The sequence below is a fragment of the Ascaphus truei genome, chromosome 7 (assembly GCF_040206685.1).
Source record: "Ascaphus truei isolate aAscTru1 chromosome 7, aAscTru1.hap1, whole genome shotgun sequence".
NCBI lineage: Eukaryota > Metazoa > Chordata > Amphibia > Anura > Ascaphidae > Ascaphus > Ascaphus truei.
Window position 1 is genome coordinate 92,394,620 of NC_134489.1, and position 14,770 is coordinate 92,409,389.

Genomic DNA, 14,770 nt, shown 5'->3' on the forward strand with positions numbered 1-14,770 from the left:
ATTGATGCCCAGCTGCAAGCAATTAAGCCTTAAAAGAGCAATCCACTGGACTGTCCGTCTGTTCACAAAAGGACATTAATAAAGTTGACAGATTCAATTATTTACCCGGGAACGGCAGCCATCTTGGATTCTTCACCAAGGAATAACTGTGAGGTTTGGAGAGATTTACACTTCCCTTCCTGCGGGGCCCTGCGACACCGTTCCGAGCTGAGAGACACTGCTACACAGACCGGGTGGCCCTACCCTTCGCCCTTCTTGCATCGGTGCCCCCCCCCCCCCCCGTTCCCCTGGGCCTGGAAATTGGAGGCGAGACACGAGCGGCTGGTGGTGGGAGGGGGGGGGGGGGGTGGATGCTATGTGACGGGCTCTGGTGGGATGCGATGATCCAGAGGGGAGGGGGGCCTGGATCCCAAGTACATGAGGGACATCTACCCACTATTAAGAGCCACAGAACTCATTATGGGGATATATTGATAGAATATTGTATCTTCTGCCAATGATGAGTCCGGGGGAATGAGGTTGATTGGGGGGTGGAAGAGGGAGACTGTCAGCCACTCACTAGAGGGACATACAGAGGAAGATTACAACAGAGTCAATAGTTCCTCCAACACGAAAATCCTCAGAGCACCCCTAGAAACCACCTTAATTACAGCCCTCTGCCTACATACAACAAAGAGGGATAGAAAAGGGTTGTCACAATCTGAGTACAGTCTGGATACAGTCTAGGTATTAATGCCTCTGCATTATATCACTACATCAAAACGCTCAAAGAAATGAGCTATATATCCCTGCACATGACACTCTCAACAATCAACAATTAAAGTTCAATTAGATATATAGATAGAACCCCACATCCCCAAAAAGGAAAAAATGTAGGTCAAAAATAAATACAGAAGCAACTATAGCAATAATTATAGTATAATTATAGAAATAGCTCTAAGCGGGATACTCGTGTATCTATAATGAAACCCCACAAGTCCTTAAGATATTTAAATAAGACACGCCTGGTAAATAAGATCCAAGACAGGTAAAGTTAGCCCAAACCTAGACATGACTCAAGCTGTTCATCACATACTCTCGGGATTTGTGAATTTGTGAAATATAGGTTTGCTGTCCTTTCTATTAACCTCACAGTTAAGGTTAAGGTTATCAAATAGTTATATGTGTGTTTACATATTATATATCATATTTTTTTTTCGTTTATGAAAAGCCGAGGGAGGGAGGCACTTACTCCTGGCCCTTGCCATGTTGCCGATTCAGAGTGTCCTGTGTAACCACAGGACACTCACCCAAGCCCTTTGGAGAGGAGAAGACCGTTTTGATCTGGTCTATCGTACACCAGATTGTGGTGTACGGGACTCCAGTCTCCCTCCAAAGGCAAGAGATCCAGTGGAGTCTCAGACCCCACAAGGATCTCCGTTGTTAAATTTTTGTATGTCTCATCCCTTGTTTTTCCTTCCTACCCCCCCCTCCCCCATCTGGCTGCTTGCCGCGCAACATTCTGAGAATCTCCTCAAAAGGATACCGATGTCATGGACAGCTACAGAAAAGGTAAAGATCACCTACAAACACCACACACCAAACACTAAGGTTAGATCACTCCGACTAGATATGCCGTAATGGGGTTAATAATCATATCTCACAATGTGAAAGGCCTAAATAGCCCGAATAAACGACGTATAGCTTTTGCTGACTACCAGCGTAAAAAAGCTGATATCATACTACTACAAGAAACACATTTTAGCATAAAGAACGCCCCAAAATATCTAGATAAAAGATTCAGACAATTCTATTTCTCATCCTCCCCAAAGAAATCAAAGGGAGTAGCAATTATATTCCATAACAAATGTCATTTTAAAGCAGAAAAAGTTATTAAAGATAAGAACGGAAGATATTTAATCCTCATAGGTTCTATAAATGGTCAAACACTATCTATTGCATCTATCTACGCCCCTGGTGAAGTGGACCCCACTTTCCTCACAAGCGTTTTCAATAAATTAAACAAGGTTGCACAGGGCCCTTTAATAATAGCGGGGGACTTTAACACAGTCCTCGATCCAACCATGGACAGATCAAACCCTCAATCCCGACAATCCAAACATACGGCATACACTCTACGACAGGGCCTGAAAGAGAATAATCTCCTAGACATCTGGAGGGAACAACACCCCACCGATAGAGATTATACCTTTTTCTCGCACCCCCACTCTTCATATAGCAGAATCGATTACTTCTTTATCTCTAGCAGACTGGTCCCGCAGATCTCCCATACAGGGATCCATGATATTTCATGGTCAGATCATGCGCCTATAGAGCTACGGTGCACCCAGCTAATTCTGGACAGACCTAGAGCAAACTGGAGACTAAATGAAGCCCTATTAAAAAATCCTGTCACCGCCCAATTAGTAGCCAACGAAATAGATCAATTTTTCCAAACAAACCACGGTTCAGTAGACTCTTATCTATCCCTATGGGGGGCTCATAAAGCCACGCTCAGGGGCATACTAATTAGTATAGCGTCTAGAAAGAAAAGAGCACGTGAATACAAATTAAATTTACTACAATCTAAATTGAAAACCCTAGAGGACAAACATAAACAATCCAATAACCCCAACCTATTCAAACCAATAAAAGATGCCAAAATAGAACTAAATCTTCTGTTGACATCCCAGGCTGATATATCCCTGAATTGGTCAAAGAGGAAATTTTTCGATAAAGCAAACAAGCCAGATACTATGCTCGCCAACAAACTGAGACACAGACCCCCTAATTATAGTATACAAGCCATTAAAAGATCCTCAGGTTCTATCTCTGGCAATCCATCTGTAATTGTAGAAGAATTCAAGTCATTCTACGAGAAATTATATAATGGGGATAAAATAGTACATAACCAAACTACTGAACGATCTCGTGAGTCATTTCTCTCGAGTTCAAAGCTGCCAAAGCTGACGTACGAGGAGAGAGGATGACTGAGTTCTGACTTTACCACAGAAGAGCTAGACCTAGTTATAGACAACCTTAAAAATTCGAAAGCCCCGGGGCCAGACGGCTTCTCGGGCCTCTATTATAAGAAATTCAGTAAAATATTGTCCCCATACCTGCTCAAAATGTTCAACGCGGTATTAGCAGGCCAACCCTTTCCCGAAGACATGCTCCAAGCGTCAATCTCTGTAATTCATAAATCTGGCAAAGACCCATTAGACTGTAAAAGTTACCGACCTATCTCGCTTATCAATACGGATATCAAAATCTATGCTAAATTAATTGCCAATAGATTAAGTCAGATCCTACCTAGACTAATACACCCAGATCAAGTCGGCTTCATTAAGGATAGACAAGCGGGAGATAATATCCGACGAATCATTGATCTGTTAGAAATAGCCAAATCGCAAAAAGTAAAAATTATGGTGTTAAGTCTAGATGCAGAAAAGGCCTTTGATAGGATCGACTGGGCATACCTAAAAGCTACACTTGGAGCATTTGGTTTCGAGAATAAATTAATATCAGCTATCATGGCGCTATACACTGGTCCGACAGCTAAAGTTAAGCATCAAGGTTACCAATCGGACATGTTTAAGATCAAGAGTGGCACGAGACAGGGTTGCCCCCTCTCGCCCTTACTCTTTGCCATGTGCATGGAGCCTTTAGCGGCACATGTGAGAGACAATCCAGATATCTCCGGTCTCAAAATAGATACACAAAATAGCCCTCTATGCTGATGATATACTAATGGTCTTGTCAAAACCACTCACCTCTCTCCCTAACCTCTTCAGCCTATTAGATAAGTTTAACAAAATTTCAGGATTTAAAATAAACCAGTCAAAGTCAGAAGCCCTGAACGTTAACATTCCAAAACCAGAGGAAAAACTAATCTCTTTAAATTTCAACTTTCGCTGGCAGCTTAAGGCGATCAAATACCTAGGGGTATTCATCACAAGTGAATATAAATCTATTTATAAAGCAAATTATCCCAAATTAATTAAAACACTAAAGGAGGATATAAGAAAGTGGGCGAAATTTAATATCTCCTGGATAGGAAAAATATATAGCATAAAAATGAATGTTCTCCCACGCATCTTATACTTATTCCAAACCCTCCCAGTGCCGTTAAATTTAAAGGAAATTAGAGATTTACAATCCACCATCTTTGCATTTATATGGAGTGGCAAAAAATCTAGAATTACTAAACAGACACTATTGAAACACCCAACAGAAGGGGGCTTAGCAGTACCTTGCTTGATTTCATACTATCGTGCGGCCCAATTATGCCAACTCTCCCAATGGCAAACACACCCTGATTTGAAGCGATGGGTAGCATTGGAAAGCAAAGCTTGTTCCCCATTGGAACTAAGCAATCTAATATGGACCCCAAAAATAGCAAGAAAATCCGCTATACAACAGCCGCTATCCTCAATGACCAATTCTTTAGCAATCTGGGATGCTACCAAATTTAGGTGCGGACTTACGTCCAGAAAAACCCTAATGACACCCCTATGGGGGAACCCACACTTTGCTCCGGGTATGCCTAGTGCTAACTTTCAAATCTGGAAACAGCATAATATTATGAGATTACAAAATCTGGTGGTAGATAACAAACTCATATCATTTACACAATTAAGAGAAGAGAAAAATATCCCACATTCAGAATTTTTTAGATACCTCCAGATCAGAGCCTTCTACAATAATTCAACCCCATACCCACCTCTGACAACATTCGAAAAGCTCTGTCTGAAAGAGACCAACACAAGGGGACTCACATCGCAGATGTATAGAGAAGTGATCGGTTCTGGAACTAAAGTCACCCACAAGCTAGGTTACATGCTAAAATGGGAATTGGACTTAGGGGAGACCATAGATGTTGACGAGTGGACCCAAATAGCAACAGCAGCTGCTAAGAGCTCGATTTGCACAACATTAAAGGAGAACGCATATAAGGTCCTAATGAGGTGGTACCTCACCCCACTTAGACTATCCAAATTTGTAAACGGTAGTTCTCCACTCTGTCCTAGGCAGTGTGGAGAACCCGCTGATCTGTTACATATGCTGTGGTCATGCCCCCGGCTGATTCCAATGTGGAAAAAAATCATTAATTGGCTTCAGAGGCTTTTGGACCTCGATATCCCATTTGATCCCGGTCTCTTCCTTTTGGGAAGGGCAAGACAAGGCTTCTCAAAAGCCACTCTTAAATTAATAGCACATTTTGCTACAGCCGTGCGGTGCGAGATTGCAGCATTATGGAAACAAAATGAAATTCCTGTTATCCCCAAAATCCGGAATAGAATTTGGTTCGTATGCCAGATGGAAAAATTGACAAGTCTAGTCAATGACACTGGCGAAAATTTCCTAAAAGTCTGGACGCCTTGGCTGGCCCAGACAGACATCCCCGGGATAAAGGGAACCACCGTTTTGCTTTAATAGTAACTAGATGCGTTCTCCGGTAATGGAGTAGCTTACCCAACAGCAATAAATTAAACCAGACATCGGTTCCTGAGGCGTTGATCAGAGCCGCGGCCTCCCAACTTTCCTCTCACCCTCCCCACCCTCTTCCTCTTCCCCCCCCCACCTAATTTTACTTTAGGATTATTTATTATTTAAGTTTATGTTGTTACTTATAACTTTGGATTTGATGATAATGTTGGTGTTCAGCTGTCATACATAAGAGATATGAATAATGCAGGTCACAGTACTGGAAATAAGATGTATACATGCTGTATTTTCACAAAAAATAAAAATACAAGTTATAAAAAAAAAAAAAAACAATATTGAAGCTGCATTCTGGTTGCTACCAGTTGATCCCAGTTTTTAACACCTGTTAAGTTGTCAGTTTGAGGGTAGTTATTTTGTGGACTTACAGACGAGACCACGAGTATTCTAAAGCTTGCCTTAAACTAGCCCGGTTACATTCTGGGTATGTGCTGGGTGTAACCTGGCTAGTTTAAGGCAAGTTTAAGGCATTTCTGCATTGACTAATGACTCATAGGATTAACACAGCAGGGGTCCCTGGCAGTCCCATTCAGTTTGAATGGGACTGCCAGGGACCCCCGCTGTTAATCTGATGGGCCATTAATCAATGCAGAAATGCTAGGTCTAGTTTAAGGCAAGTTTAAGGCATGTATCCAGCATGTACCTCGGTGTACCTGGGTCTTTTTGGCGATTGCCACTGGTTTGTGTTAGAATAACCGTGGGCACTACAGTATGTCTCCCAATGGACTGTTCCATCTCATGTTAATATTTTGACAGGTTTAGTTCATTTATTGAATGGGTGGTGAGGTTTGAATCGGGTAGTGATGGGTAGAGATGGATGAACCACTTCAAATCCATTTCCCGGAATTCTGCAGATTTAGATTAAATCTGACCCCCACCAAAATCTGTCTACGGCTTGGCTACTAAAAAAGCAGAGCAGATTAATTCAAATCCACCATTGGATATGTGAGAGGGGGAGTGGTCCAAAAGCTGTAAGTACTATTATGGGTTAAACTGTCGCAGACCTATAAATGCTCCTTATTTGTTCCCCATCATTCATTCTCCTGACAAAGCAAGAATCAGTCTTGAGAAATGCATAGAGCAGAAACACTTGAACATTTGAAGGCAGGCGCAGCCATCCGTCAGCAAGCTGAAGCTGCCGCTGTGTCTATGAGTAGAAGAATTCGGAAGTGACGTCGCTCCATCCTTACCAGGACAATGGACGCTGGTGAAGCCAACATGTCCTAGGAGAGAAATCGCGTGGAGCGGGATGCTGCACACCAGGAGATCGGACAAACGCTGTGTTTCCTTCCTAAAAGTGTTCCTCTTACATGCCGTTTTAAACTTCATCTCTGATAAATGCACATCTTGTTGCACTTTTTAACTATTTTCACCATTAAAGCTGCAGTTCAAGCAATATGCTATGTGTTTTTTTTAAATAAATCAGTTCTGTACTATGAGAAAATACTTTTAGCATTTAAAAAAATGTATTCTAATGAAATAAGCATTTTTTTCTATAGCAACCATTTACAAAGTCACATCCCCTTCCTCTTCTGAAACAGACTCTAGCTCACCTTTTGCCCTCTCTCTAACAGTGCACCAATTGTATCTAGTGCCTGCCTGGTCACATGATCTTCCACACATAACTTTGCATCTTGGGTACTCTTCTGCAGCACTAACAGTGATTTAAAGAACCCCAAGCCGAATCCTTGTTGATCGATCACAGGGTAACGGATCGAGAGGCAACTTAGCTAATCACTTGCCAGTGTGCAGATTGTATTGATGCACATATTGAATGAAGAATATATATATATATATATATATATATATATATATATAAACTGTAAATATTACTGTATGTTCATTTGCATGTCTTAGACAGGTCTGCAACCCTGTCTTTCCCCATTGTCACCCAGCATACAGCGCTTCCACTGCAGCAAGGGATTCTGGGAAATGATATGCAAATGAGCACTCAGTGCCACCTTTTGTCTCAAGCTCGTATTACACAAGCCAATCCTCAAGCCACTGCATGCTGTTTTAAACACAGCTTTTAAACAGAGGCTGGGATGAGATGCAAAGCCATTAGACCTACTCACATACATGTTTCAACCTTGATGGGTATCATCAGTGTGAGGCTGGTCTTAATGGCTTGCAGGTTTGAGACTAGACTAGGTAATCACCACTGTCATTAAGGTTATGGTGGGTAAAAAAAGTGACAAAAACCCTCCACAGTAAAGCATAAAGCAACTGTAAATATTACTGTATGTTCATTTGCCTATCTTAGACAGGTCTGCAACCCTGTCTTTCCCCATTGTCACCCAGCATACAGCGCTTCCACTGCAGCAAGGGATTCTGGGAAATGACATGCAAATGAGCACTCAGTGCCACCTTTTGTCTCAAGCTCGTATTACACAAGCCAATCCTCAAGCCACTGCATGCTGTTTTAAACACAGCTTTTAAACAGAGGCTGGGATGAGATGCAAAGCCATTAAACCTACTCACATACATGTTTCAACCTTGATGGGTATCATCAGTGTGAGGCTGGTCTTAATGGCTTGCAGGTTTGAGACTAGACTAGGTAATCACCACTGTCATTAAGGTTATGGTGGGTAAAAAAAGTGACAAAAACCCTCCACAGTAAAGCATAAAGCAACTGTATGCTGGGTGACAATGGGGAAAGACAGGGTTGCAGACCTGTCTAAGACATGCAAATGAACATACAGTAATATTTACAGTTGCTTTATGCTTTACTGTGGAGGGTTTTTGTCACTTTTTTTACCCACCATAACCTTAATGACAGTGGTATATATATATATATATATATATATATATATATATATATATATATATATATATATATATATATTATATTTTTTTTAAATGGAGCTTCAACTGCAGCTTTAAAGAAGATTTTACACGATTATGGGCTCTTTGTGTGCTATTCTACTGTCGTTTTCTGCAGAATACTTTCGGACTACAGGTGGTCTGGAACACCACTCTGTAGTGGACTTCTTTACTCATTTACTCATTATGGACTTGTATTGTCATCTACAGGATTAATCCTTGTTTCTCTATTTCATATATATATATATATATATATATATATATATATTCCGTGAGATTTTAGCACATACTAGGTTATTTTCCTATTCGTGCTTATTTTACCGGGAGGTGGTACATGACAGTCCTCCTGTGACATAATCCATCATACTCTCCAATGGTATCACTCCTTTCCTGAGAAACACTTATTGGACATAGGGCATGTCCATCATGTACTTGACTCTGTGGCATGCAGAGCAGATAAACTCCCTATATTCACCGGGAGGCAGTGTAGATACATACTGGCTGCTGCCATGTGTGGGAGTGGAAGGGGTGTTACATATACTGTAGATCTTTTAAAGAGCAGGGTCCAAGACACTAACATTATACATAGGTTTCTAGGATAATTGATCATTTATGGATCAACAGAACCGTTCAAATAAAACCATTTAAAAAAAATTCTGATTTTTTTTTAGAGACTCAAAACCAACTTTTTTCTGTTAAACCAAAACACTAAATTATACAGTCAAAACACCAGTGAAAGTGCTCACCTTTAATGTAAATATGATATTGTTTTACTTGCCTCCAATCCTGATGTCTCAAAGCAGTGAGCAAATTCAAAAATACTATGAACTATTTTAAGAAATGTGCTATTACTAGCAGTGTTTTTCAGAAATGAGAAATGCCTGGGGGAAACACCTGTACTTAACAACTGCTACTTATGTGGAAAGTCAAAATGGTCAACAGCTTGTACTTGTTTGTCAGCTTTGGTCACATTCAAACCCACTGCATCAAGAATATGATCATATGCTGGAGTTACATGCTCTCAGTCTAGGACATCTGGGTTAAATCCTCCAGCCAGATTATTATTGGCCAGTAATGCCCTGTTCTTTAGGGCATATTACTACTATAGGTAAAGAATAATAATAATAATGACCCTCACACCACTCAACCACCTCAACCTCTTGCTTGGCCCTGCTCTTCTGGAAGACTGCCGGACCTTTCTCCCAGGCCCCTGCTCCTTACGACCTCCATGATCTCCCCCACCCCTGTGGACAGTCAATGGGCCTTCCTCCCTCTCACACAAGGAAGTAATGTAAAAGTGAATAATGAAATCACTGGTCTCCGATTTGGCATGGTGCCAAAAATTCAAGCCATTACTGACTGTTAATATCCCCAAATGTAACCAATCAGAGAGCAGGAATGCCAATAATGCCTGGAATGTCAAACCCTTTTACCTATACTTTGGACTAAAGGACAAAGGCACACACAGTTAACAGGCACACGTTATTACTCCAAGGTGTTGTCACTCATGCCCTCTAATATTTAATTCAACATTGTTTTTGGTTGTGTGTCATGAAAAGATAAGTCGTCTGTGAATTTTAAACTCTTCTCAAACCATTCGAGCAGTAAGGAGTTAAAATACTTTGCAAAGATATTTAGGAGGTACTAAAAATCATTACTTGCATGTGTTGATTTCTTCATTTCCCTTCAAAGTGGCCCACAGCAGGCGCCAATTAGAGTGCAACTCTGTGAGGTAATGGAGTTGAGCCACACTTTGATTGGATCCTGCTGCTGGTTATAGACTCGGCAAAGAAGAAATCAATATATGCTGAGCATAACTTTTGGTATATAAGTGTGATGCTCCCACATGTGCCGTTAGATACCTGCCACGGACTAATGAATTAAAATGCTGAATGGTAATGCAGAGATAAACAAAACATACAAACTTACTTTCTGAGATGTTCAAACAAGGTTTTCATTGTGTCATGGTTAGACCGTGGCAGTTTCTTTACAAGGTTCCTCACAGCCTTCACACGCAGGTCGTTGTCTTGGTTTTCTGAGACACAGAAGAGAGGATTCTGATATAAGAATTGGTAAATTGAAGTCTTATTAGTAAAACCGAAGCATTATTGCAACACATGAGACAAGCAACCCAATTAGTTGACAATGCTTCATTTATACTAATTTGAATATGCATTCATCTAATGTCTTAGTTAGTGACAGTACCACAAAGTACCATACAAAACTAGAACTGTATAAATGATAACACTAAGTGTTTTAAACTATTTAAAGTGCTTTTATAATGCATAGAGTAGTCAACATATAAATGGATGCTTCAGTATAAACTTTGCAAACCGTGACTTACTTTTCCATTCTTCAAAAAACATACAAAAATACTGGTTATATATTTTTCATACAGTAAAATAACCGCTAAAAGGTATGTCAAATGAGATCGTGATTAGAAAAGGGTGAACATAACTGCTTTAATACAGTGGTTCTAAGGTACTGTAAGCAAGGTCACACAAAACACCACACTGCTGTGGCTTCTAAGAAACCTTGGTTTTGCGTGAGAGAGTAGGGCTATGGCTGATGGGCTCTACTAACACTGTAGGTTTGGCCAAAGTTTTATATATTCTATAATGTATCCTATGGAATAGCACCACTAAGAAAAAATAGGTCTGCATAAGTTTTTCAGATCTGTTTACGCCACTTTCGCACCTAACTCTTCCTATTATTTGGTATTACTATTCCCCAAAGCTACATTAATAAGGCCTGTTCAAATCCGGCACTACAACAATATGGGACATATTCAACCCTCCTGCAAGACAGCTATGGTCATGTCACCCTCACTTTTTTGCCCTTCTTGGACAAGACATAGATACAGTCACTCTATGGAGACACCACTGGGAACCAACATCTTTCTGGTTTTTAGCTTCCTCATCGATTGTGAGTACTTCTGAACAGATTTTGCCCAAGACACAGTCCTTGTGTAGCCTGCCTTTATAAGTGGGGTCTGCGTCATAGTCCACTATTATGTTGCAGTGAGTTCCAAACTATAAACCACATGGTTATGGGTGGATTTAGCGCCTTACTAACTTGTGACAGAATGGCTGTTACTTGGCTGAATATTGGCAGTGCATTAGCTTGTAAAATCATGTAATGTATGGGTTTCATGAAGTGACTTGTATCACGAAACGCATACAGTAGGGAAGTCGTTTCTGTGAGAAATACGGAGGAGATCTCTTCCATATGCCTCCATCTCCTGTCGACAAATTCCCACAGTGACGCAATCTTCGGGGTATTCCGGGCACTGATTGGTGTGTCGTGGTGCAAACCAAAGGACGGTTGAGCTACGGAGATAGCCACTCACCCTAGATAAATGCTCTTCTCTTCACTATTTTGTAAGTGCAATACTTACCATCTTGATTATTTTTTTGATATAAACAAAATTGCACAAATAAACAAATACTGTTCTTATTTAAGAATGTATTCAATTAAACAGTATTTTATAAATAGATGTGTTGTCATTTTTGTAAATGTAACTTTCTTACAACAGATGCTGCACATGCTTTCTATAGGCTGCAGTACTCACCAGCCGACCACCATGATCATTTAAAACCAGTTCCCTTCCTAACTAACAAGCCCAAAGAAATACAGGCACTCAAATGTGGTGGAAAGGCTACAGCCCATTTTTTTTTCATTAAACCAAAATCATATGACATAAAAAGAAATTATACCTTACCAGAAACAGATGTAATTATACAACTGTACTGAAAAACTTAAAATATTATTTATTAAAACACCATATTTTGCTTTCCAACCAAGAGATATTTAATAACAAACCCATAACTGTCATTGTGCTTCATCTCCCGGCCAGAAGCCTCAATTGTAATTAAACAAACACGTCACCAATTACATTATAGAAAAAATATAAAACAATAACCTTCTGGTAAAGTCACACTGCTGTGCTGTGACAGATTTTTTTTTGTTTAATAATAAGTATATTAAATATAGAAATGCCATGAATATCAAGTAAAAGGTACACCTACTGCCTAACTGCACCTATTTATAGAATCCTCTTCCGGCCTGCCTGTGTCACTCACCTGGCAGCTGTTACTTCCACTTGGATGCCTGGCCCCAATCAGCTGCTTCCACCTTGTTACCAGAGCACCACAGCCAATCAGGTAATAGCGTACCTAGCTCTCTATTGATAGGCTATTTGCGACCGAAATTCCCTATTGACTTCAATGGGAAATTTTGGCAGAAAGACAGCCTGACTCGCTGCTTGGCTCATAGAATCAGCCCCTTAGACCTGTACCACATTAAGTAACCATTGTGTGCGTAGTATTGCTCCAGGGCTTACAATGATGCACTAACAAATTCAATGGCCCTTAGTATTAGGCTACCAGAAATCCACTCACTCATTGATCTTTATAACTACTGCATACCAAACAATCAACTAAAAATCACCTTATCCTGTGAGAGAACCATCTGATAACAGGAATAGAAAAGATGCAGAACTGACTCTAGCAAAACTTATATATATATATATATATCCTCAGATTAAATTAAGTTTTGTCAAAAATATTGAACTATTGTGACAAAAGGGACCAAGCATTTTTGACTGTAAATCTCCGCAAACACCTTACATGTTTATTTTTAAGTCTGGGGAGCTGAAAACTAAGATGCTCCCTTAAAACGATTCTGCATGTATTTTCTGTAATTACAGAAAACTGATGAGACCTTTGGTGGTAAGAACATTTCAAAATATGCAATATCGTCATAGTGTGAGGTATTTTTTTCACTGTACATGGAAAGTCCCACTTACTGAACATAAAATGATTTATCACATGCTCACAGCTGGAATTTACTCAGTCACTTAATAGGACATTAAAAGCAGCAATTAGGCTGTACTCCCAATACAGGAACAACATCCCTTTCTCTAGTTTGCTCTTCAATTGTCCTTGCACATACATTTCCCTGTACCAAAAATACATTGCTTGCCAGAGTTTGCCAGATACTCCACTTTAATGAATGTGTAAGGCAGACAGGATCCATAAAGCAAAATGTGATGCCATTTAACCGTCAAACAAGACACCTTTGATTTAGGCATATTTGCAAAAGAAATCAAGCCTCCAATAACCCACTGTGCTGAGATTCTGCCAGACTCTGCATGTGACAATGACTATATCAATCTGATAATGTTTTTTAATGTGATGCAAAATCACCCCTCTGGCAGAATAGTTTACACACAGGGATATACCTTTTAAAAAGCATGTTATGCATATAACAATCATCTGTTTTAAGTGTGTTTTGGTGTATCATTGCATTTTAAGGCCAGGATATAAAAGAACACCTAATATTAATTTTATTTGCATTTCTTTTTCTACCATCACAAGAAAAGACGTGTGGGGTCGGAAACGATAGTTCATCTTTGAAGAATCCTCCTACTGTTCCATTAGAAGGTATCTCTTTCTTCACAGCCAACAAGACTGAAACAAACCTCTTTACCTCAGCCCTACCATGCTTCAGGTATCGGAATTTACAATTGATAAATACATCATTCAAATACTCAGCATGATATTGATAAATTTTCTTCAACTTTACAACTAATCTGAAGAAATGTAAAATGTAGCATCTTATTATAGTACAACTTGTTTAGCATATATCTAGCAATCTAAATAATTTGGTGGTGCTCACAACCATTAACCCGTAGTACTGATTTGATGAATCCCCCTACGTAATGTGCATATTTTAACATATATTACATATAAGTTATTTACATGAAGTTGGCTTTATTTTGGCTTTTTTATTTATTAAGCACCCAGGAAGTCATCTTTTACTGTTTTATTTCTATCTTTTCCCCTTGAAGCTGTGATTGTGAGTGTTGAAGATCTGCAGTGTTGAACCAATGGCTGGGGAACACCCAGGCCACTTATTTCCGGCTGATACAACTTTGAAATACTTTAGTAAATTAAACCAAAGTGGTTTACTGAATCGTCTTATATATTTTTGTAGCTTTATACTGTTATACTGTTAATCTATTGTAAAAGGAGAAAAACGGTCAACATGTGGTAACTTTAGTCAGCATTTCTGAACTGGGAATGATAAACACCTCTGGCTGACGGTGGCATTTATCAGTACTGAGATATTATTACCACATAGAGTCACAGCATGGTTACTGTTATCATTGAAAAAAGGGCTAGCTAATCTTAATGGTTTGTAAAGCCGTTACCTGCACTAGTCTGACATTTATCATGATCATTTTACCACATAGGCCTTACACACAAAAGGTCTTTTATCTAGAAGGGACATCACTATGAATTATTATTTGCAGCTAGGTAGAAAATTGTGTGTTGTAGATACCTTTTCTCATTATAAATCACATAGTCACATTTCACCATTCAGCCACATATAAAGCTGCTGAGCCTGTGCTTTTGCCACTCTTTGCTCTTTTAAGCTCCCAGGAAATATTGAGTACGGA

General features: G+C 39.7%; 1 protein-coding gene across 2 annotated transcripts in view; it reads right to left on the reverse strand.

Annotated features, from left to right (window-relative positions):
- Nucleotides 1-14,770, reverse strand: part of ARHGAP15 (Rho GTPase activating protein 15) — a 491,379-nt gene that overhangs the window by 37,452 nt on the left and 439,157 nt on the right. For both annotated transcript variants that reach the window (XM_075609463.1, XM_075609462.1), the window contains one exon: nt 10,237-10,342. In XM_075609463.1, coding sequence (XP_075465578.1) covers nt 10,237-10,342 — 106 coding nt within the window. The remainder of the gene's footprint in view (nt 1-10,236; nt 10,343-14,770) is intronic.